Source organism: Falco naumanni, chromosome 4 (assembly GCF_017639655.2).
Source record: "Falco naumanni isolate bFalNau1 chromosome 4, bFalNau1.pat, whole genome shotgun sequence".
In the NCBI taxonomy this organism is placed as follows: Eukaryota; Metazoa; Chordata; class Aves; order Falconiformes; family Falconidae; genus Falco; species Falco naumanni.
In genome coordinates this window covers 41705374-41727489 of record NC_054057.1, presented here as the reverse complement: position 1 = coordinate 41727489, position 22116 = coordinate 41705374, and the positions used below count along the sequence as shown (strand labels likewise).

At 38.6% G+C, this 22116-nt stretch overlaps 1 protein-coding gene across 1 annotated transcript in view; it reads right to left on the bottom strand.

Annotated features, from left to right (window-relative positions):
- The window catches only part of PLXDC2 (plexin domain containing 2), a 273509-nt gene that overhangs the window by 42052 nt on the left and 209341 nt on the right, over positions 1 to 22116 (bottom strand). Inside the window, exons 8-9 of the mRNA XM_040591928.1 lie at positions 12923 to 13018; positions 11935 to 12016 (exon numbers count right to left, since the gene is read on the bottom strand). Of these exons, the coding sequence (XP_040447862.1) occupies positions 11935 to 12016; positions 12923 to 13018 (178 nt within the window). The remainder of the gene's footprint in view (positions 1 to 11934; positions 12017 to 12922; positions 13019 to 22116) is intronic.

Below are 22116 nucleotides of genomic sequence, written 5' to 3'. Positions count from 1 at the left end.
TTCACCTAATCATCATCTACCTATATTTCACATTACTGCACCATGAAAATTAGCATACTGTTTTGCATGTGTAATGCATGAGCACGTTCTTAAGTATAAATCTTTTAATTTGTTATCAGGAAAATCTGTTTCCTTTGAGGTGTGTTTTTTGTACTCCTCTGATTATACAGTTAAAACCTAATATTTGCATTAAACCACCATGTGAGACATTTATTTGGGAATCATCTAGGCTATGATGCCTGGTATAGAAACTCAGTCCTGAGAAAACCCATCACATCCCATAGAACGATGACCAGAAGTCTGAGTCAAGTTTCTTAAGATGTCTAGGATATGTATAAATTGCATTCCAAGGCATCTGTCCGCAGAGCCCTTTCACAGGCAAGTGTCACCTTTCCCCAGTGAAACAGGAACATGTTTGAACCCAAAAATTCCACTGGTAGCTATCAATGTAAGAAATGAACAGATGAAACTGAAACCAAACAGAAAAGAATTTGGGGCTGGTGTGTGGCTGAACATAGTTCAGTTCTGCCAGCAAATGGCTGTCTAATCCCAGAGTGAATTCCTGTTTAATAGAGCAGGGCGATACCCATGGTTGTGGCTGTGGCACTCAGGATAAACAGACACTGTGGTATTAAGTCTGAACTCAACTCTGTTGAGATTTGAAAGATTTACGGCTGGCACAGACATTGCAGTTCCAGATACAAATGGTTCATCAAAAACTGAGCGGGGGTTTGTCTTACTGTTCTAATAAAACAATATTTTGAGAATAAAAAGTTACTACTATGTAAAAGAATTGCAAAAAAAGTTTCTACAGAAAAGAGCTGTGCTACCTACCTATTTATCTAGTGTTATATCACTATGGTATCTTAGGTGCATCTGTGAAATGAAACATGGAAATCAAACACAGATTTTGTGATCTTCCTTCCACATTAATCAGCAAAAGTAAATATTGTCAGTGGCACAAATAACAGATAGATATCCACTTTCCCTCCTCTCAGCGGGGTTTAAGTGCTTAATTGTATCTTTGATAACTACTTCCTGCATTTATAATAAAACACCTTAGGAAGGGGATATATCTGACAGATCTACATGAGACAGACTTTGCATTAAGGTATTAAAACAGTCCAGGCAGTGGTCCTTTTTGCATTGATTGTGATATCTATGTCTTGGCCATGCTGTGTTGCAAAACTGGATACCACAGAAACCTGCAGAGTAGATAATAAACAGAGTTTCTAAGCTCCAGAAGACACAACAGCAGCTCTGGCAAAGGAACCAATAGCTAGTGAAACCAATCTCACATTTTGAGAAGCAAATGATATGGTAAGAAACACAAATATACAGTACGAGTAGTGTGAGTGAGTCATTACGTTTATATCTAGATTAAGAAACTTCAAAATGCTTCCCAGTCTTCTGATAGAAAATATTTCCACTGAAATATTAGGATTTCAGAGTGATGAGAACTGTAGCAATCTTCTGCCCATGTTCTAGAAATAATTTAAAGTTTTGTAACCCAGCCTTGCATTTCTTAAAAATCTTCATCCGTTATGAGCATAACTGTTGTCCTCATGTTGTTCTGACTTATTCAGGAAAAGAAAGCAAGTTGTAAATATGTAAAAGTGTGTGACTAATGCTGCAGGTACAAGAAAACTGACTAGTTTCTGCATGAAAGCAGTATTCAAATTCAGTTGGGTAGATATCAAATCTGTTAATGGTAGGACAGGGATAGCCTTATTCTCTAGCTTGGGGCTGCTGAGAACATTAGTGAGCAGAAAGGAGAACACTGCAGAAGAACATGTGGAGAAAGGAAACTTGAGGAAGGAAGCTCGTACGATGAAGTTGTACTAGTGCAGGAGAAAGCTCAGGTGTTTGCCCTGAAAAAGTATTCCTCATAGCTCTTGGGCGGTATGTGTCCATTTTAAGATATTAGCTTTGAACCATGCAAGGGAATGATCCTACTCTAGTGGGTCCCACAATGTAGCTAGTGAATTAGCTGGTTTTGCTCTAATGTGTCCTAGGCCTCTGAGAACTACTGCATCTTCACTAGAGTTCTGTACAGAGACTGAACTTTTTAGGTTTATTTGTATTAATCATAGGAATTGTTCCAATCTGTGCTCAAGGGGAATTATAGAAATTCCATAATAATTCCACGGAATCCAGCTACTAACAAATTCCACAAATTTTTAAAAATATGTAGAAAGGCTATTTATCTATTTATTTCCTATGTTTCAATCTCAGTGAAAAGTTAGTTCATCTGGCTGCAGGCTAACTTTCAATAAAAACATGTTAAGACCTCAGGATCATCCAAGATCTACAACAGTACTTTCAAATGTACCGTTACTTTACATTTTACTGTTATGTACATCTTTATTGTTATGTATTTTTAAATGTACCTTCAGGCTCACTGAAGCTTACACTGTCTTCTAGACAAAACTGCTGTGCCACTTGAGAGTATCTATTACTACGATCTTGTGAGGCTTCTTTCATCAAACAATACCATCACTGGGCTCTCTCTGGTTTGAGAAAATGCTTTGTTCATTAAGCACTTCTGTGCCACTTTCTTTTCCTGCTTTCCTCCCATCAGGCTCGCCATGCATACAAAATTCTCAATTATTGAATGCTAATTTCCTAACAGTTTCTTGTAGTTCATGTGTTCAAATTAGCTTGTCAAATTAAGAGCAAGTAGCTTGGAAAAGGTTTGAAGAAGTTGGGTGTGGAGCAATTTTCTGCTTAATAAAGTATAGATCTAGTTATCATATCATTGTTATCAGTAATGTATCAAGGCTGACAAATTTAAACATTCATTTTTGATACATTTGCTGCACTTGATCAAAAAGACCAATTGCTGTCTCAACACAGCTTTTAAAACAGAAGAAAAATATGTTGCATTTTAATCAAACTCTGACAAAGGGCCAGAATTTTTACTTCTCAGATTTTCAATATGCTAGGTTCAAAACTGGCAAAGAAATAGTATACAGCTTAGAAAAATAGTACTGATATTACTTTTCATTTAACACAGGGTAAATCTGAGGTAACTCAACAATCTGCTTGTTAAGACCCAGGTGTTAGGACTCTGCCATACTTTCATATAAAACCACTCCAGCATAAAGAACTGCTGTAGTGGAATACAAATTCTATAGACAGGCAGAATCTGGGCACATTTCTTTTGCTTTGCCTGAAGCAGCAGTATGATCAGCAAATTCATGAAGTTATACAGATTGATAGAACAGAATATATTTTACAGAATACACAATATTTTAAACCTCTAGCCACTTTAAAGCATTTAAAATGAGATTTTCCTTGTCATTTGTATATGAATCCATTACATTGATTGGATTATATATGCTCCCTCTGGTGGTTTACTTAATCCATACAAATGCCTCATTTTTTATATTTTTTAATTCAATGGCTAAGATACTGTGGCCAATTTTGTAATAACAGCACTCTACTGCCAGTCAAATAGTGTTGGGATAAAAACAGCCTGAGTATAAATCAGTAAGTCTTCCTCCCATCTTTTAATTTGGAATTGAAATACATAATACCCCTAAAGCAAAGAAACAAGGAAAACTAAATCCTCGAATAGTTAAAATGAGGAACTACTTAAAAGTGAGCATTTGAACCAAGCTAGTAGCCTTCTAGGATGGAGCAACTACATCAGTGGACAAGGGAAGAGCTATGGATGTTGTCTGTCAGGACTTCTGTAAGGCCTTTGACACAGTTTCCTATAAGATCCTTCTCTTTAAATTGGAGATATGGATTTGACAGGTGGACTGTTCAGTGGATGAAGAATTAGTTGGATGGTCACAGCCAGAGGGTAGTGGTCAATGGCTCAATGTCCAGGTGGAGATCGGTGACAAGTGGTGTCCCTCCGGGGTCTGTACTGGGAGCAGTACTGTTTAATATTTTTATCAATGATATAGAAGTTGGGATTGAGTGCACCCTCAGCAATTTTGCAGATGTCACCAAGCCATGTGGTGTGGTTGACATGCCTGAGGGATAGAATGCCATCCAGAGGGACCTGGACAAGCTCAAGAAGTGAGCCCATGTGAACCTCATAAGGCTGAACAAGGCCAAGTGCAAGGTGGTACACCTGGATTGGGGCAACCCTCAGTATTGGTACAGTCTGGGCAATGAAGGGATTGAGAGCAGCCCTGTGGAGAAGAACTTGGGGGTACTGGTGGATGAAAAGCCAGACATGAGCCAGCAATATGCACTCCTGGCCCAGAAGACCAGCCATATCCTGGGCTGCATCAAAAGAAGTGTGGCCAACAGGTTCAGGAAGGTGATTCTACCCCTCTGCTCCATGGTGGTGAGACCCCACCTGGAGTGCTGCATCCGGCTCTGGAGTCCTCAGCACAGGAAAGACAGGGACCTGTTGGAACAGGTCCAGAGAAGAGCCAAAAAAATGAACAGAGGGATGGAACTCTCTCCTAAGAAGACAGGCTGGAAGAGTTGGGGTTGTTCAGCCTGGAGAAGAGAAGGCTCCGGGGGGACCTGGGAGCTGCCTTCCAGTACATAAAGGGGGCCTATAAGAAAGATGGGGACAGACTTTAGCAGGGCCTGTTGAAATAGGAAAAGGGCTAATTGTTTTAAACCAAAAGAAGGTAGATTTAGACTAGATATAGGGAACGATTTTTTTTACAAGTGTGGTGAAACACTGGAACAGGTTGCCCAGAGAGGTGGTAGATGCCCCATCCCTGGAAACATTCAAGGTCAGACTGAATGAGGCTCGGAGCAACCTGATCTACTTAAAGATGTCCCTGCTCCTTGCAGTGGGACTGGACTAGATGACATTTAAAGGTCCCTTCCAACCCAAAGTATTCCATGATTCTATGAATAAAAATTGAGCTCTACAAATGGTTGCTTATGAATGTAGGGACAGGAATAAAAATATTTTCAGGGTCACAAGGTAAAACTTTCTTCCTTGCACCGTACTGTTTTGCCACCTTGCACTGCAATGTCCAAGCTTGTTACCTCACCCATCAAACCAACAGTAACTTCAGTTCTATGCCTTCATTGTAATTTCTTCGCATAAGAAGAACTTCCAGGGCTTTTGAGAAGTGTATTTATAACATTTGAGCTAAAAACTTCTAGATTTCAAGATATATTTTTTTAAACTTCATAGATTTGGTACAATAAGCTGAAGAACTCAGACCAAAGCATGTCACAACAGCAGATGTTCACCACATGTTCACTGCACAATTAACTAATATATCTGCAGTCTCAGCTGATGAGCATTTTTGGTCCTGAACTTACCCATTACCTTTCCTGGCTCCATAATCCAATCTACAACCTTCATTATGGTGTCAGCAATCAAATAAAAGTTGAGGGAAATGTAGATACCAAACTGAGCAATGTGTGGAGAAAGACACTGTGTTTATTATTTGGATTTAATTATTTTCTTTTGTAAATCAGGGGGTTTATATAGTCAGATAGTATGATAATTATTTCTGTGTGCTTTTTTTTTTTTGTAATTCTGTATGGGTGGTGCTTTGCTTAGTTGACAAATATGTCAGATTACGTAAGACATTTACTTATAGTAGAATATTTGATTCAACGCAGATTTTATGAAACTAGGTCTTGTCAGGTGGGACATACAGAAAAAACAAAAACCCCAAAACATAACTCTCTTTCTCCTCATATTAAAAATTCCCAGACATGAACTCAGATTTGAAAGTTAACTACATATGCTTCCAATTTCTTTCTAAAGGAAGAATTAACAAACAAGACATTTCAAACTTGCCCAGAAGTTCAGAAGACAAATAACAGGCAACCATTTTTTACCTCAATTACCATAAGGGCACTGTGAAAAACTGTCACTTCATATTTCAACTGTAAAATAATTTCTTAAGAACTGCAAGCATCTAAAGATTTTCCCTTCCCTGCCTTCCAGCTAATCAGCATGGAATGCAAAAAAAGTTGTTTATTACCTGCTTAGATGAGAACTGTGATTATCATAATAAAAGATTAGAAGTATCAAGACTTAAATCTCATTACTTCTACTATTCCCAAACACATCTGATTTTTCACTTTGCTCAGAACACATGCCATAAAAACGAGCCATAACCTTTTAGTTTACAAAACTAATGCTACTGCTGGCATATAGGATTAAGCACTGAAGTGAAATGTATCACAAATGGTATTCTTTCATCTTTTTCAGGATTAAAGAGTACAACAAACTTCGGGAGCTGTGCACACACACATAGACAGAATAACTGCCTAGAGTGCATGGAGTGTCCTGGCTCATCACTACACATAGGAAGTCCAATACAGGAATTTGTGCATTTCAGGACACTTCTCAAACTGGGTGTTTGCACTCTATGGGTCAATACCATAAACTTGTAAGATTGTATGATTTCAAACCAGAGTATTCAATGCATAGTCTGGAAAACAGAGACTCTCAAGGATAAAAGTGCATTTAATCACTTAACGTGGGCAAGATTTTATTGTGAACTGGACTCCCAAAGCTCAGTCTCTTTTCCCTTGCAGACCTGGCAAAGCCCCCAGCAGGGCTGCCCGGTCAGCAGTGGCAGGAGCTGACCCCAAGTCTCCAGGCAGCCACTACTTTGTGGGTAGCGGAGCTGCTGTGAGCTGGATCCATGCCAAGGGGGTATGAGTTTCAGTGCTCAGGCATCTAATAGGTCACCCTTCAGGGTGTGATGGGTTCAGAGGACAACACTCCCCTCACCCCGCCTCAGGGCATTCTCTGATCATTATGAGACTGTTGTGTAAAGGGCAGTGTCATACATGAGTAAAGGAGTTTCATGGGGCTCAGGGACTTCCCTGATGAGCCCTGCTTAGACTCAGTCAGCTGTACGTATTTTTTCAGTGTTTGAGCCCTAGGGACCTTTGTGGTCTTAGATATTTAAGAGTTTGGTGAAAAGTACTTTTAGTACTGCCCTCCTATTCTGCATAACTTCCCTTGATAACCTAAGTGCTGACTAGCCAGCAAAACACCCTTGTGGATCCAGCTGTTAGGGCTTTTGGGTGCCCTTGGCATAAGGCAGCCAGTTTTGAGGATTTAAAATTTCAATATAGGTACCAACAGTGACAGCTGAATAAAACTATCATCTAAATTGCTTGCAACTACTGCCCTCAGTCCTTCAGGACTACAGTTCCCTATCTCCAGTGTGGGGATGCTAGTACTACACTAAACCTGGAGGATGCTGCAAGGATTGAGAGACACTTTTATCCTGTGTTAACAAAGTAAAGCATGAGACACATTCAAAACCCAAGTCTCCAGCATACACAGACTGAAAGACTGCTCTTTGCCTGCTTATTTCTGAACTCATGGAAATATCACTATCAGTTCACTGCTGAAATCTGAGACTTTCCTGAAGTTCATCAAAACAAAAACGTCAATATTGACAGAATCTGAACATAAATCTTTTCAAAACTTTGTATAAAGGTGGCTTTTAAAAATTCCTTGATGATTTAAGCATCATACTTCCATTCTATTTCAGTGCCAACTCTTCTAAAGTTAATAAACAATTTATTTCTTCGGCAATTAACTCCAAATATTTCCAAAGGAAATTGCTATTTCAGTAATGTGAGCAAATTGTACAAATTGAACCTATAAAATAACAGCAAAGTTGCCTTAAAGCTTCCAAAAACTTTCCTAGAAAATGGCATCTCTAACATGCAGGCTATACCAAGTGCCTAGAGTATATAAACATCAGAAGCATGACAAAATGATATAAACAGATCTAACTTTAATGAATTCTTCCAGCTTTTACATGCTGAGAAGTCAAAGATAATGAAGAGCAAATAATCCAAGTTTCAGCCACAGGTGACTACTATGAGACAGATGCTCAGTGTTTTTGTTATTTTAGAGACAGAGATCCTTGTGTAGGAGAAAGCTATGATACCATCTTAACTTACATTATTTATAGTTAGTCCCTTTTACTTGTGGAACAGTTATGAAACATACATAGTTAAAAAAAAAAAATATTAGCTCCTAGGGGGATTCTCCATCTGCTCAAGTAAAAAGAAAATGATGTGCCTTTGCTTTAGTCATGACGAAACTGTATGACATACGTCATATTGGATTTCAGAGTGGATAGTTTGATGATCCCTTATGAAAAGGGAAACTGTGATTTAAGCTTGTAGACAGTGACAGGAATAGAAGATTTTGCACTGAATCACCTGTAAGAAGAACCTGCCTCTCCCAGGAATGCAGAGTTTGCACAGCAGCTGGGCTGAAGTAACAGGTAGGAAACAACCCACTGTTGTAGAATAAAGTTATTTTCATTCCAACACATATTGCCCACATGGGGGAGTACAGTTATTCTGCAATGGCTCTGTTGGTCAATTTTCCTTGTGCAGTTACAGGTTTCATATAAAATGTATGTTTTTCCAACAACTGTACTTTGTTGTGTAAATGATTCAGTATATGGTTTAAATTTTATGCAAGGAAAAAAAATATACAAGATGCTGTTCCTGGTAGTAATGTTGCTCTGGCTAAATGGGGTCATAACTTGTTGAGATAAAAAGGTTGGAGAATTGGCATAGAGTTTTGTTTCCTACTGGATACATGTTTGCTTGTTACCCACATGGAAGTCTTTCTGCTCTGGGAGATCTCACTTTAAAGTACCAGAGTACCAAAGTACCAAAGTGCTACTGTGGCACCAAAGGAGGAACATGAATGTTTGTTACAGTCTTATCTGACCCTCATTGCTCCCTAACAGTCTCCCTACTAGCAAACAGGCATCCTCCCTCTGCAGAAATCAGAGCACTAGATTGGCTGGTAGATTATTGCCACACTGGAAACCTGTCACTATCAAGTTCAAAGCCTTCTTCAGGCTTTTGCACCAAAGGCTAATTGCCTCCCCACCCTGGGCTTTGTCCACAGCCAAGAGAGACATGTTTTGGATTCTCACCTCCTGGACTAGTGTGTCCAGCCATCTTTGCGACCCAGAAGCACTACTCGGGCATTCCTAAGCTCCTGCTTAATTCAAAAACCCCTATGAGCACTCATTTGAAAGTGGACTGTAAATATTAATTTTCTTTGTACTCTAGGCACTGCTGAAATGTCTAAGTTAATACTTCATGTAATGCTTTACACTTGTTTTTTCCAAGCAGATTTTATTCTGCTGCAGCAGAGCAACGCATATCATGACAGGAGATAAAAGTCAGGTTGGTTTACAAGGCTGGTGACTAAAGAGCAGTGACACAAAAAAAGGTGGAGCACTGTGATGAAAGAACACACAACTTTCTATCCTTTATGACTTTTAACCAGGAAAGTTAGATTTTCTTGTTGAGAAAGTACTTTTTTATCACATGCAAAAAGAACATATTAATACAGAGAATTTATTTTTGAGGGGAGCAGAACCACAATGTGGTACTGAAGTAAATGATGGTACTCTCCTGTGATCCAGACATCTCCACTGAGAATGGTATAAGGCTTTTTCTGTATCTCCCTAAAATGAATACAGACGCTGAGGAACAGTGAGGTAAAAGAAGAGAGGCACTCAACTAGAAGGCAGGCAAGAGTATCCAGAAACTGGTAGGCAGCAGAAAATTGTCAAAGTTGACACAAGAATGAGTCCTGATCACAATGATCCTGCAGTGTAATTTACCCTAGCTAAGTAAATGCTCAGTCTTCACATTTTGGAAAGCAAGTTGCCTCTTTTCACAAAACATCTATCCAATCATTATTTCAGATCTGTTTCTTTGTAGAACTGAATTAGTTGAAATAAGCCACTCATTTCAGAAGCTGGAGGCCAGCGGGCAAGAAAGGCAATGGGACCTGAGGCAGACATTACCACCAAAGACATGTTTCCAGAGGACATAACAATTTAAAAAATAAGGTGTAAGATCTAGTATAAAATTAAGATGTTCAAGGGACTGGACCATAGCTTCAGAGATTTTCAAGACCCAGCTGAACAAAGTAATGAACAAACTGATCTGATCTCACAGCTGGCCTTGTTTTGAGTGGGAGGCTAGACTAGATGACCTCTAGTGCATCCTTCCACTCTGAACTATTTTATGATTCTATACACACTTCTCCATTTGTTTAAACCTGAATATCACTCATATTTATATTCATATTGGCTGAATATCACTCATCTTTATAGATGCAAATTGGGTGGTATGACTGTTTTCAAACTACTGAAATTCCCATGTAGAGGCATAATCTTAGTTTGCTTTTCTGGATCCATCCTTCTTTTAAGGAACTGACTCCAGCGCCTGCTTTTGCTGCTAGTCAAACAATGTCCAGACACAGGCTGCATGAAATGACAGTCTCACTACTGGCAGTAATGGGCTAATTAACAGCAATAAAACTGTTCAGTCTATCTTCTGCAGCTTGTCAAAGGCACAATCGTGCTGCAGCACGGAGCCAGCTGTTTTTGGGAAACAGGACTGCCTCACAGTAGGTTTATCTTTGCAGTGTAATCTTCACAGGCAAAGTAAAAAGCAAGATTTTTAAAAAAAAAAAATTGACTAGAGACAGGTGTGTTGAGACTGTATATTTTTCAGCAGTAAATTACACCTTGCCAGTTGTGAAGGGGCAGCCACAAATTCACCGAAGTATGTGGAAGGGAACACAGTGCCGCTACATGTCTGGTGTGACTTCCTGCTAAAGGTGAAGGACAAAACTCTTTTAGTCCTCCAGAGTGAATTTGTGCCTCAGTGAGTGAAAAAGATTTTCCAGCAATTCCAGAAAACTCAGTTATTCATAAACTACAGAAAACCACAAAGGATCTCATGGCTTGCCTGTTCTCCCTAAGAAGTCTGAACTTTACCATACAACTGAGTTTACGCAAACAGAAATGAGAACACTGGCCGCAAAGCAACAGAACTTGCTCAAACCAGCGCCAACAGAAACTCAGTGCTACAACATTTGTTAATGGAAGGAGAATCAAGGAATGCTTGAAAGCAAGAAATTGGCTACAGCAAGCAAGATCTGTTCATGCTTGCTTGGAACAGTTTTCTACAGGTATCCTAACTCTTGAAGATGCTTGATTTGTTTCCTGTGACATGATTTCATTTAGCTCTAATTCCACTAAAAAGAGGCTTTTGCAAAACAAACTGAGAACAGTGACTTTTCAAATGACTTGTTACAGGAGTCGAAGCTTAAGAAAACAATAAAAGTGACCCCAAGTTCCTAATTCCATACCACGTTCTCCAGCTATTTATCAGTTCTTTACCAGTTCAAATTATAGCACTATTTTAGAATGCTAATAGCCTTCCCACCTTTAATTATGCATCCATTTTATACATAGCATTTCTGAACCTAATCACCAGGGTTGAAAAACACAACAACAATGAATACCCATTATGATACCGCATTTTGTATCAGAGAACTGGTGTTAAATAAATGCTTGTTATGAAGGTCAATGAAGGTCAGTGAGTGGAGAACTTTTTGGAAAAGCTACAGCTGCAAAGTTTCCATTTTGCTGTCTATGCTCCAGCTGCTCCACAGACTCTAAATCGCTCCTGCTACTGACTTGACTGTCCTCATCAACGTGGCACAGAGAGGTTGAGGAGACCCAACTTTCCCACTAAGTACTGACTCTTTGGATGTGTCGGTTTCCCTACTGTAATGAGTACAAGTATGTCTTTACAGTTACATTACCACTCTGCCTCTCTGTGGTTAAGCTGTTTTTGATGAAGCTAGGGATACAGGGAGAAAATATGACTTCTGTTATGATTTCTACTCCTTGTTCTCCTTCAAGAGGATTTTAAAGTAGGGTTGAGGAAATAGGAAAAAAGGTTTAACTCCCAAAACAACTATTTTGACTATTCTTGCCTGTTTTCTTTGCTGAAGTGAAATGGTACAATGATGTGTTGCTAGTGATCACACCTGACATGTGATGTATGTAAGACCTAAATATAGCAACCCTTTATGCTGAATAACCTTTAGGCAATGTTATTGGATATCCTTTGAGCACAGCTGTATACCCATGCAAAAAAAGAAAAAATCCTTCTCTTTACCTTTGGAGTTTACTGCACCAGCTGCAGTTGAATCCAATCTGGGCAGTGACACAGGGACCACAGCTGGTAAACTGGAGACAAGCTGGGACATAAACAAACACACAAATTATTATATTAGTGTCAAAAATAATTCTCATAAAAAGCACAAAAGGATACAACTTCTGATAATACATGTATATATATTTAGGGACTCAGCAGGTTCACATGCCCAAAATAAGATAATAAAACCAGTCTATTACAATGCACTGCACAAACAACTGTATGCGTAAAGGTGTATTTTATCTGTAGGATTCCATTTTTGTATGTATTCCGACTTCTACATTTGTTCATTGAGTTGCATTGCTAAATCTTTACCTTTTTGTCAAATATTAAATATTTCCTTAAATCTCCTTCTTCCCTGGCTCCACTTTCCTTGGTGTTGCTAACATTCAGACACAAGCAGATAATATGACTGGCAGGAAAGTGTGCAAGAACTACAATTAGATTAAAAAAAATAAAAATAGCTGTTTCCATTTTTTTCACAGTAGTACAGCTGGCAGTTAAACCCAGAGATTTCTAAACAATGTAGTTTTACCTTGGACAAAGGAGGCAGATGAACTGCAAAATGTGTTTGGGAATATTCTTTGCAATGTGATGCACAGCACACAAAAGAATTTGTGTTTGCCTTGCAAGCATGAAAACTGTTCTTTTTTCTTGAGGAAACAAATTTAAAGTCAATATAATAATTCTTCTAAAAAAAATGATTTGGCACAAATTTCATTCAAAACCTACTGGGAGTTATATACCTATAAACTAACTCGAGATACATGAAGATGCACTGGATAATGCATCATCCATCTGGGAATAAATCTGAGAGGGTAAATGAATCTGTCTGTGATTCCAAGTTCACAGATGAAACAAAGTATTTAAAATTGGGTGTGTGTTGCTGGGAGGGCAGTGGGGGTGTCCTTCCCAGATCTGGCTCCTGTCCACGTTATGTTTTACTTACTTGGAAGAGGTATCATTTCAACAGCTGAGAGATTGGTAATCTTTGACATTTGTAGCTCCACCCTGTGGTACTCATAAATTGTTCTTCTACGGACATCTACCAGGAAAGAAAAATAAAAATATTTTCACATTTTACTATTTTGCAGTCTGTAGATCGTGAAAAAGAGTGGTTGTAATGATTACTCATTGTTCCTTAGGTGTATACATGGCACAAGTTTTCCTCAAGAACATTTTTAATTTTAGACATTATGAAGGAACACATATATATATATTGATAATTTTTCACTTGATAAACCATCAGAGCTGACAGAATAGGCACCTATTCCTGGTAAAGATTATGAAAACACTAAGTGTGCTCTCAAGCATCTTAGTCATTCATTTAGACAGAAATTCTAGAGAGTATACTGCCAGACATTTTAGAGTCTATTTCAGATACTTGCTTTCCTAAGACATTTCTCAGCTTACAGGCTTGAGAGAAATGCTTTATTTGCTCACTTTGTCAGTTCTTGTCAAGATGTGCAAACAAAACTTATTTCATTGCTTAATCAAATTTGTTAGCTACAAGCTAGCTCACATCTAAATGCATTAGAACATTTTTTCGTATTATAACATTATATTAAAGAAGACAAGCCCTCCTAAACAGCCAATGTGATGCATAATCTTTACACAAGCTGACTGCACCTAAGTTTCTCACAGCAGAAATTCAACAAAGTCAATGCACTGTTCTTATTGGCTTTGAACTCACAGACCTAAGCACAAGATAAGCGGGGAAAAAAAATTAAAAAATCACAAAATTCTTTGTTTCCAGATCAATATCCTGTCATGTATTTTGAATATTCCAGATTTTAAGTGCACAGCTGCAATGCAGACTGGTGAGCTTGTACATTTGCAAACTAAAACTACAGCCTATATGGCCAATCTGACACAATAGTGATGATTTTCTGGTGCACTGGATTCAAATTTATGTCCTTTTTTGAAGGTCTGCTAAACTAATTGAAATCAATGCTAAATACAATCACTGACCCTGTGGAATCATTCCAGGCAGGAATAAAGAGTGACATGCAAAGGTTACTATGAGGGTCAATGGCTGGTCTGAGTCTACGTGCAACAGAAGAAAAGCAATTGTAGACAGCCACAAACTCTTATCTTCAGTAGTCTTCTGTGTTGCCAGCCCTGTATGGATTAGGGTACACCTTGTTGCTTGGTATAAAGGTTGTGTTTCTGCAGCTTGAAGTGGGCTCACGTGGGCTCCCCAGCTGTTAAGCAATCACACAGCATCAAATCCAAAGTGTTTTTTGCAATCTCTTGTTTGACAGGATGTTGTAGGAGTTTTTCAGACAGAAAACAGAACCTTAAGTAAAATCAATAAAGCAGTAAATACTAATTTTTAAGGGAAAAGAGAAAGTGCAGCAATGTATGTTGAACTGAGAGGCACCTTAGCCACAAGTGGACAAGGCCTTCTAAGAAAAGCAGGATGGCCAACCTCTAGAAGTACAGCTGTGTGAATACCCCATACATCACACAGAAAATAACCGTCTGGCTCTTGGTGTCTGTTGGAATAGACGGGAATCTGAGGAGGAATGGGGAGGCAGAAGCAGAGTGTCATGTGTAGGATAACTCTCTCTTGCTTCAGCCAGGGTGGCTGTGGGGGAAGCAGCTTCTTTGCCCTCTCTCACTGACTAAGCTCTCAGGCACAGGTAGCCAGTGTCTAGCTTTCAGAAAATAATATTTCTATTTAGCTCCAAATCAGCACCTTTGTCATTTATTTGAAGCTGACTTTGCTATGGCTTCACCTCTCCTGATAGCAGATTTCTCTTTCAGTACAAGCTAGTTTTATGTTTTACCTATAAAGTCACTTCAACTATTTAAAAGACAGATATAGGCATGTGCCAAATGTTTACCCCAGCAAATGCTTTAGCCATTTCCTTCAAACCCACTGGATAGGCAGGGTTTTCAAGACAAGGCCAATCTTGTGCTGAAGTCAGGAAAATCTCTTGCCAGCAGTGAGAGGTTTATGCTCCTAGGCTGGTAAGTTCCATAAGAACACATGCCAAATCTCAGTGATCAGGGAATGTGTTTGAAATGAGCTCCTGCCAATGCTGAAGGCTTTCATTTGTTTCCACAGAAATCTTTATCCTTCTGTCCAAAAAAATAAGCAAATTAATACATAAAATAAAATGCTGGGTGCTGACACTTTAATTGAACTCCATTTCATCTCATCACTAGTGGTACAGGCTGGTACGCTATAATCCTGTTTACTCTGAACCTTTCCTAACAGACTCCTCACAGGGCTGACAAGAAATACAGAGCTTCTGGCTTTCCAAAAATCCAGTAAGAATCAGTGTCTCGGGTCCACAGGCACTTTTATTGCACCCAGTGCATGAAATTCATAAAAAACACTGATTTTAAGAGAATTAAGTCTGTCATTTAAAAAAATAACATCCACTCATGTATTTCAGCATGACTGTTTATACCATTAAATCCCACTACCTGGGAGACTCAGGTTTGATCTTTTCTTCTTCAGAAAGAAGACTCTGCCAACCACAGGTGGTGAGTTTACATACGAGGGATCTATCTACTGTAAGAAACCTAAATACAGAGAGGTATTTGCATAGTCACCTTCTAACAGCTTTGCATATACTTGAAGGCAGGTGGTTGGAAACACAAGTGTTCAAATTTATCTGCCGGGCCAGGCTGTAAAAACATGTAGGTGTAGATTCTTTTGAAAGTCTGACTTGAAACACACCATGCTTAGCTTCTCAAAATGCACTTTTTCCTCCCTATTGAGAATTCTTAGCCAGTAACCCCTTAAAAAAAGCCAGGCTAGAATAGCTACACTCAACAGGAAAAACAGAAAAATGAATACTCTCCCCTGACACTTTCCCCCTCAACCTCTCTACACACTCCTGCTCCAACCCAAGACACACATTGCCTTTCACTCAAGTGGAACTTCTTCTTTGTCTCATGCTATTTAGCTCTTTTAGACACAAGTACAAGTGCAGAATCACAAAGAGTTTATAAGCTCACATACTTCAGTATGCACCTTATCTTGACAAGAACTAGTGAAAACATTTGATATAGAAACAGATAAAAATTTAAGCATCATCTGCAAGCATTTTGAAAAGAGGCATTACATCAGGTCTAACAGGGAAGGGAGGAAGGGAAAAGGACTCTTTGCATGTACATATACTTTGAAGTACCATTCCTCGTTCTGAATTTCAGAAAATATGTATATATTCTTCTCCTAGTCATGAAAATATTTTACTTTTCTGTAGGTCTGACTATCTCAAACACTTTTCAAACAAATGATATATTTTTTTTGAAGAACAGAAACTATTTTTTATTTTTGTTTTAATTTACAGCATAGTCCAAAATAGTTCTTTGGTTTGTTTCTGTGGCATGTACACGTGCTATCTCTGAAGACAAGGCCAAAGGTACTTCAGCAGAAAAAGCTGAAGAAAACATCTGCTACTTGAGTAAGTACATCCTCAGTGACCTAGAGAGATAACATGGGGGTTCAGAAGGCCGACCAAAAGAATCCTTTCAAGGGATTAAGCAATGGATCGGATCTGTAAATTATAGATGTGGAAGATTCTGGTGAGAAAAAAACATTTTATGTAATTTTATCACAGTATTAAAATAAATAATGGTACATAAATATTCCATGAAACAGAACTGCCAGATCTGTACTACTAAATGTAGTAGGTAGGGAGAATGCTCTGGAGATGGAGCAGTGCCAGAAGAGCACCAATGACTTCCTAAAATACCTGAAGGGTCAGTAGCTAGTAATAAACCAACAGATGCAAAATATCTCTGGTACTTTTCCATCACATAATCACTTTTCCTCATACAGCGTTCCTCGGCTAAAACCTGCAACCCAGATAAATGTAAAAATGTTGGAGAAGTCAATTTTTAAATTATGTGCTCACACAAATAAAAATCTGTCTCCGTGAAAGACTTGTAGGGAATTGAGACTGGCCATATATCCAGCAAAAGCTGCTAAGCAAGGCCATATGTATTCATACGGCTGCACTTTCATTTTTAAATCTCATTGATAGAGAAAACACAAATGGCAAGAGGTGCATTTGATTACGCAGAAGTCAATTTGACACAGACAACTTATGCAACATATCCAGCTTAAACTGCAAGCAATTTGCAAAAAATATAAGGGATGCAGAGGGGTGGGACATAGCTGCTGTGCTATACAGCCACAGGCTTTCCTTGATAGAAACTTTGTTTAGCATCACTGGCTGAATAAAACCTTCATGCAAATAGATATTTTGCCAGCCTGGTATGCCTGATTGCCATCACCACAAAAGGTAAGGGAGTCAGAATGTCAAAGCAATCTTTCTTTAATTGCTTCATATCGCTAAACTTAGCAACATTAACTAGTTAATTCTTGAGGCACTGACATTGGGATCAAACATGCCTGTAATCAACCCCCCACCACACTGTTCTTGGTCGTTGACTGTTACACACATCTGAATCTAGATCAAAATTCAGATTCCCTAATTATATTAATTTTATTGTTCTCTTAAAAGTTACTAAAAAGATCCTTTGAAACCTGGAAGATGCACCTCAAAGACATATATTCTGTGAATAAGCAAACCACTGAAGTAGGCTCTGAAAATAACCACTTTATCAACAACGTAGAAAAAATTGTTCCACATCAATGCTCTGTGCCTACCAGACATCACTTACTTTGGAACTCTCCCATGTCCTTTCAGATTTACTCCAATTCCTGATGCCAGCTGAGCTGCTCTTAGTACAGGCTCAAGGTGTGAGAAACATGCTTGATCCCCTTAAGCCACCATGCACCAAACTGCCTAATTCTGAGATTGGTCGACGGCCAGTTAAGGCTTTGGCTAAAACAAGAACATTTTAAACCTTAATCACCTTGTACCAGTCCCTGAAGTGCTGTTAGGCCACCAAAGATTGGAAGCATGCCCACCTCTTTCCCTCACTGTTCCTGAATCCGGTACCTAGTGCCAAGGAACCCAGCTGCCCGGCTAAACCCTTTTGGGCCAGCAAACATGCAGGGCTGGAGGAACTCTCACTCTGTGGAATTAGTTACACTAGTGGAAAGTGAGAATAAATACTGTGAATTTAGAACAATAACTTTGCGGATCACTTTTCACAAAGGTAAACGACAACATTACCAGTAAAGCAGCAGCAAATTAGACTTTGTGAATTCCCAGATGGTGCTGCACCTTTATACAATAAATATCACAACATAAACTCCTCGTTGCCTTTTACACCTCAGGGAGGTGATGCTAAGGTTCTTTCAGGGGCCTCACTGCTGTAAACAAACCGAAGAGAAAACTTCAGCAAACAGTTATAACATGCAGAGTTGTCACAATTACATGCCTGAGTTACACTACATATAGAGTGGCACTAATTGCACTGAAACTGGAATATTACTAACATGTAACTCAGCTACAATTTCATTTTTGTACACAGTGTTGTTGAGTAATTTCAGTGTCATTAAATGTTGGGTTGTCAAGGTATGGATATCCTAAAAGAGCTGTACATAATACAGTAGAGGCCAAGATCATGAAGTATGCCTCACTGTGGAGAAAAGCCTTGCCGTTATCTGTAAGTGCAAGACTAATAACTCTGTATAGACTCCCTGAATCTCTCATCTTACCAGTGTATTTCATGCTCTCGTGGAAAACAAAGCACATTCTGTGCAAGCTTTACTGGTGGGCTTTTTCATTGCTAAAATAAAATAGTGGGTTGCAGGAAATGCTTTGTCATTTCTTCTTCATGCATAATAAAAAGCTAATTGAAAGACAAAAGAGAAAAGAGCACTGAAAGAAAGGAGAGAAATGTAGCAACCCAGAAGGAAAGGAAACATGTAGGGGAAGAAATATGGTCATGATATTAGAGAGAGATCTTGGGGGTCTGCAGCAGGGAAAGCAAAGGCTACCATATGAAACTGAAAGGACCAAGAACGAAATGCCAAGGATGTCTGAGAAAAAACAAAAAAGGGAATAGAAAAGAGAACGTCGTTGCAACAGGACAGGGACAAGTTTCCTGATGCAGTGAAGATGCTGAAGAAAGGAAGAGAAGCCTTGCTGGAAGAACATGTACAGCTATTTCCCAGCTTTGCTTTCACCATCATCTGTTGTCTAACTGGAAGATATCCATTAAACATTCTTAGTGTCTCTGCTACAATAGGAAAACTAGTAAATGTAAAAGTGATCAGCTGTTCTGAAGAAGAAGAAACCAGGGTGGTCCCTCTAACTTATCGGACAAATCAGAAGCAGAGGTCCAGAGCCTAGCTCACTTCACTTGAGTTATGTAGAAGAAGCAGAAACTTTTCCTCTGAAATTAATTGATGGAATTAGTTTGCCATTTTGCTGCCATATAAATCTCAGAATTTAGGGCTTCTGTTTCTAATCTTGGTGTCAAGCAAAAATTCATTTCCCTTCAGACATTACCATTTGTTCCAAATCACCTCCAGAGTGTATACAGTCATATGTATCTATACATATATATATATAACTATAAAATGGTGGCCAATCTGTATCGATGCAATAGAGCCACAAAAGGCTCAAACCCAAAGACATTGTCTATATATAAGCAGTAGTAGCAGGTCAAGAAAAAAAAAAATCAAATCTAGAAAACAGGCAGAAAGCTACCTGGCAAAAATCTCCCACCTCCGTGCTCTACCTCTTAAAAGAGACGGCGAAGAAAATGTAGGTACATATATTCGTTTAGGCACAGGTAAAAGGGGCGTTACTGCAAAGCCTTTATATGTAGAAGTACATTAAGAAAAATAGGTATGAAACTCTCAAAGTCCTCCATTTCAGCAGGTTCAGAAAATCCTTTCTTTTTGCTTTTGGATCTTCAAGAGGATTTTCAACACTTGTTAAAATGCACTTCTGAAATGAAACAGCTGATCAAAAAGCATGTTTTTCTCTCCTCAGAATGAAACAGGTTTGCCTGGCTTTAGAAGTCACCTTTCAGAAGTACGAAAAAAAGATATTACTAGTGTTTTGGACAGTATATCTGAAAAAAATCTGATAAATGGTTAGTTCTAAATCTTCCAAAATTCCTTCAGTAGAACTAGGACTATTAGACTGAAATTTTAGAATGCTGAGCATACAGACTGCACCAAAGACATTCCACGTTTTTGAAAACTGAGAGGGTATTTTTGTTCAAATAGGTTTGTGCTGCACTTAATGTCTCTTCCCTTTCCAAAGGAAAGATGTATACAAAGGTAACTGACCAAACTTAAACAGGGAACAGTAGTCAGAGGTTTCTTTGGGCTTTTTTTTTGTAGGTTTGTTTTGTTTTTTTTTAAATAACTAGCCAAGAACATAAAGGGGAACAGGATTCTCTTGATGGAAAACTCTTTGCTAAAGCGGTAAGTGAGAACTAATAGCTGTACTACTTTGCCTTCTTTTGGGACAGAACCCCAGCAATTTATATTCTTCTTTTGTGTTCAGAAGCTAACAAATAAAGTAATACAACAATTCTATCATATCGCTTTTTCAGTAATTGACTAGAGCCATGGTTGATTTAACAGCTCTGAAAAACAAGAATGCAAGAACATGCATAATTTAAGAGCATCCGACACTGGCTCTCTATGGACCAACATCTACTATGAACTGATGGTTTCCTTGATTAATACTAACTCTAGTGTGAGCTGCAAACCAGCAAAATTACGAATTACCACCAACCACAGAACCAGTCATTAAGCAGAAAAGCAGCGTATTACATACAGCAATACTAAAATAATGCTATCAAAACAGTTTCTGCACATTTTAGACTCTTTACCCACATTTTATTCTTCTTATCTGCCACTCCTTAATGTAACTTCATGAAAAGATTAAGTTTAAGATGAAACACTAGACAGCTTTTCTGGTAATTGCAGTCACTTCACTTAAGAGAAAGTATCATGTGACAAAAAGGTTTATAGAAATACTAAACCCAGAAGACTAGTAAGTAACTGTGTATTCATCAAAAGCAATGTTATGCAGTGGTCGTAAAACAAGTTGCTTATCTGAAATATTGCTACAGAAAGAAACATTCAAACTAGAATAAAGACTCACATATACCATATATTTTACATACAAAATATGTAAATCTGAATAAGTCCTTTAGTGTTGTTTGATGATAGAGGCTGATGCCAAAAGATCTGCATACTACTTGTAACTCTTAGAATGAATTTCTACCTGACTGATCTGATAAACCATTTGCACAAGTCAATCAACCTAATTTCCACCCGAATCAATTTCAGGAGCTCTTAGAAGTTGAAGACTCACAGAAATACTGAAATCATTCATTTACAAACATCACTCGAACTGCTGAAATCAGTTGCCTAGATTAATTTGTTCCTAAGCACTCAAAAGCAATCCATGCAACCATAGGCACATCGCAACTACTTTATCATATTTCAGAAACAAGTTTCTTCCAAGAACGCGTCTCTTAAGTGAAATCTGGGCATGCCAACCTCCTTCACACTACTCTGAGTTCACAACACAGTAAGTACAAGATGGTACTGAAATTTTCCATATTCCCCATGGCAAGACATCTACATGCTTTATGCTCCTGCACATCAACGACTAAATGTGATGAGGGGATGGGATAAGCTGAGAGGCAATGGTACCTGCAACTCCAGTGTCAGCCCCATCTGCAGACAACCTTAGAGATGGGCTGGATCAGGTCAGTCCTTATGAGCCCTACCTGTGCCATACCTCTGTCAGGTTTCATTTTAGAAGAATATGCCTGGACTCAGTCCTAGGAGGCTGGTTCAAGCACAGCTTCTTTCATCTACACCCTGCTATTAGGGGACATCAAAACCTGAACTTTGTAAATTTGCTCCAAACATGTAAATAAAACCAGCAGACTTGGAAAGTGAGCATACTCTCTAATGGCTAAACAATCTCCATGGGTTCTGTACAGAGTATGTTAAAACAAGGCATCAAGGAAATCACACTTGGTTTCCTACTACTTATTTCTTGTCAAGCCATACAAAATACAATTAAAGCCAGAAAAAATTAAATGTTACTGCATTACTGTTGCTGCAATTATATGAGCCCAAGATGTTATTTAATAACGTCTCCTCTCTTTTCTCTCACTACAATGTATATATGAATTTCAAGCTCAGAATGTAAAGTTTCAAGAACTTCCAGCCTGGATGTTCTTCTCTTTTTGGATACAGATGATTTTTCTGAACAGGTTGCT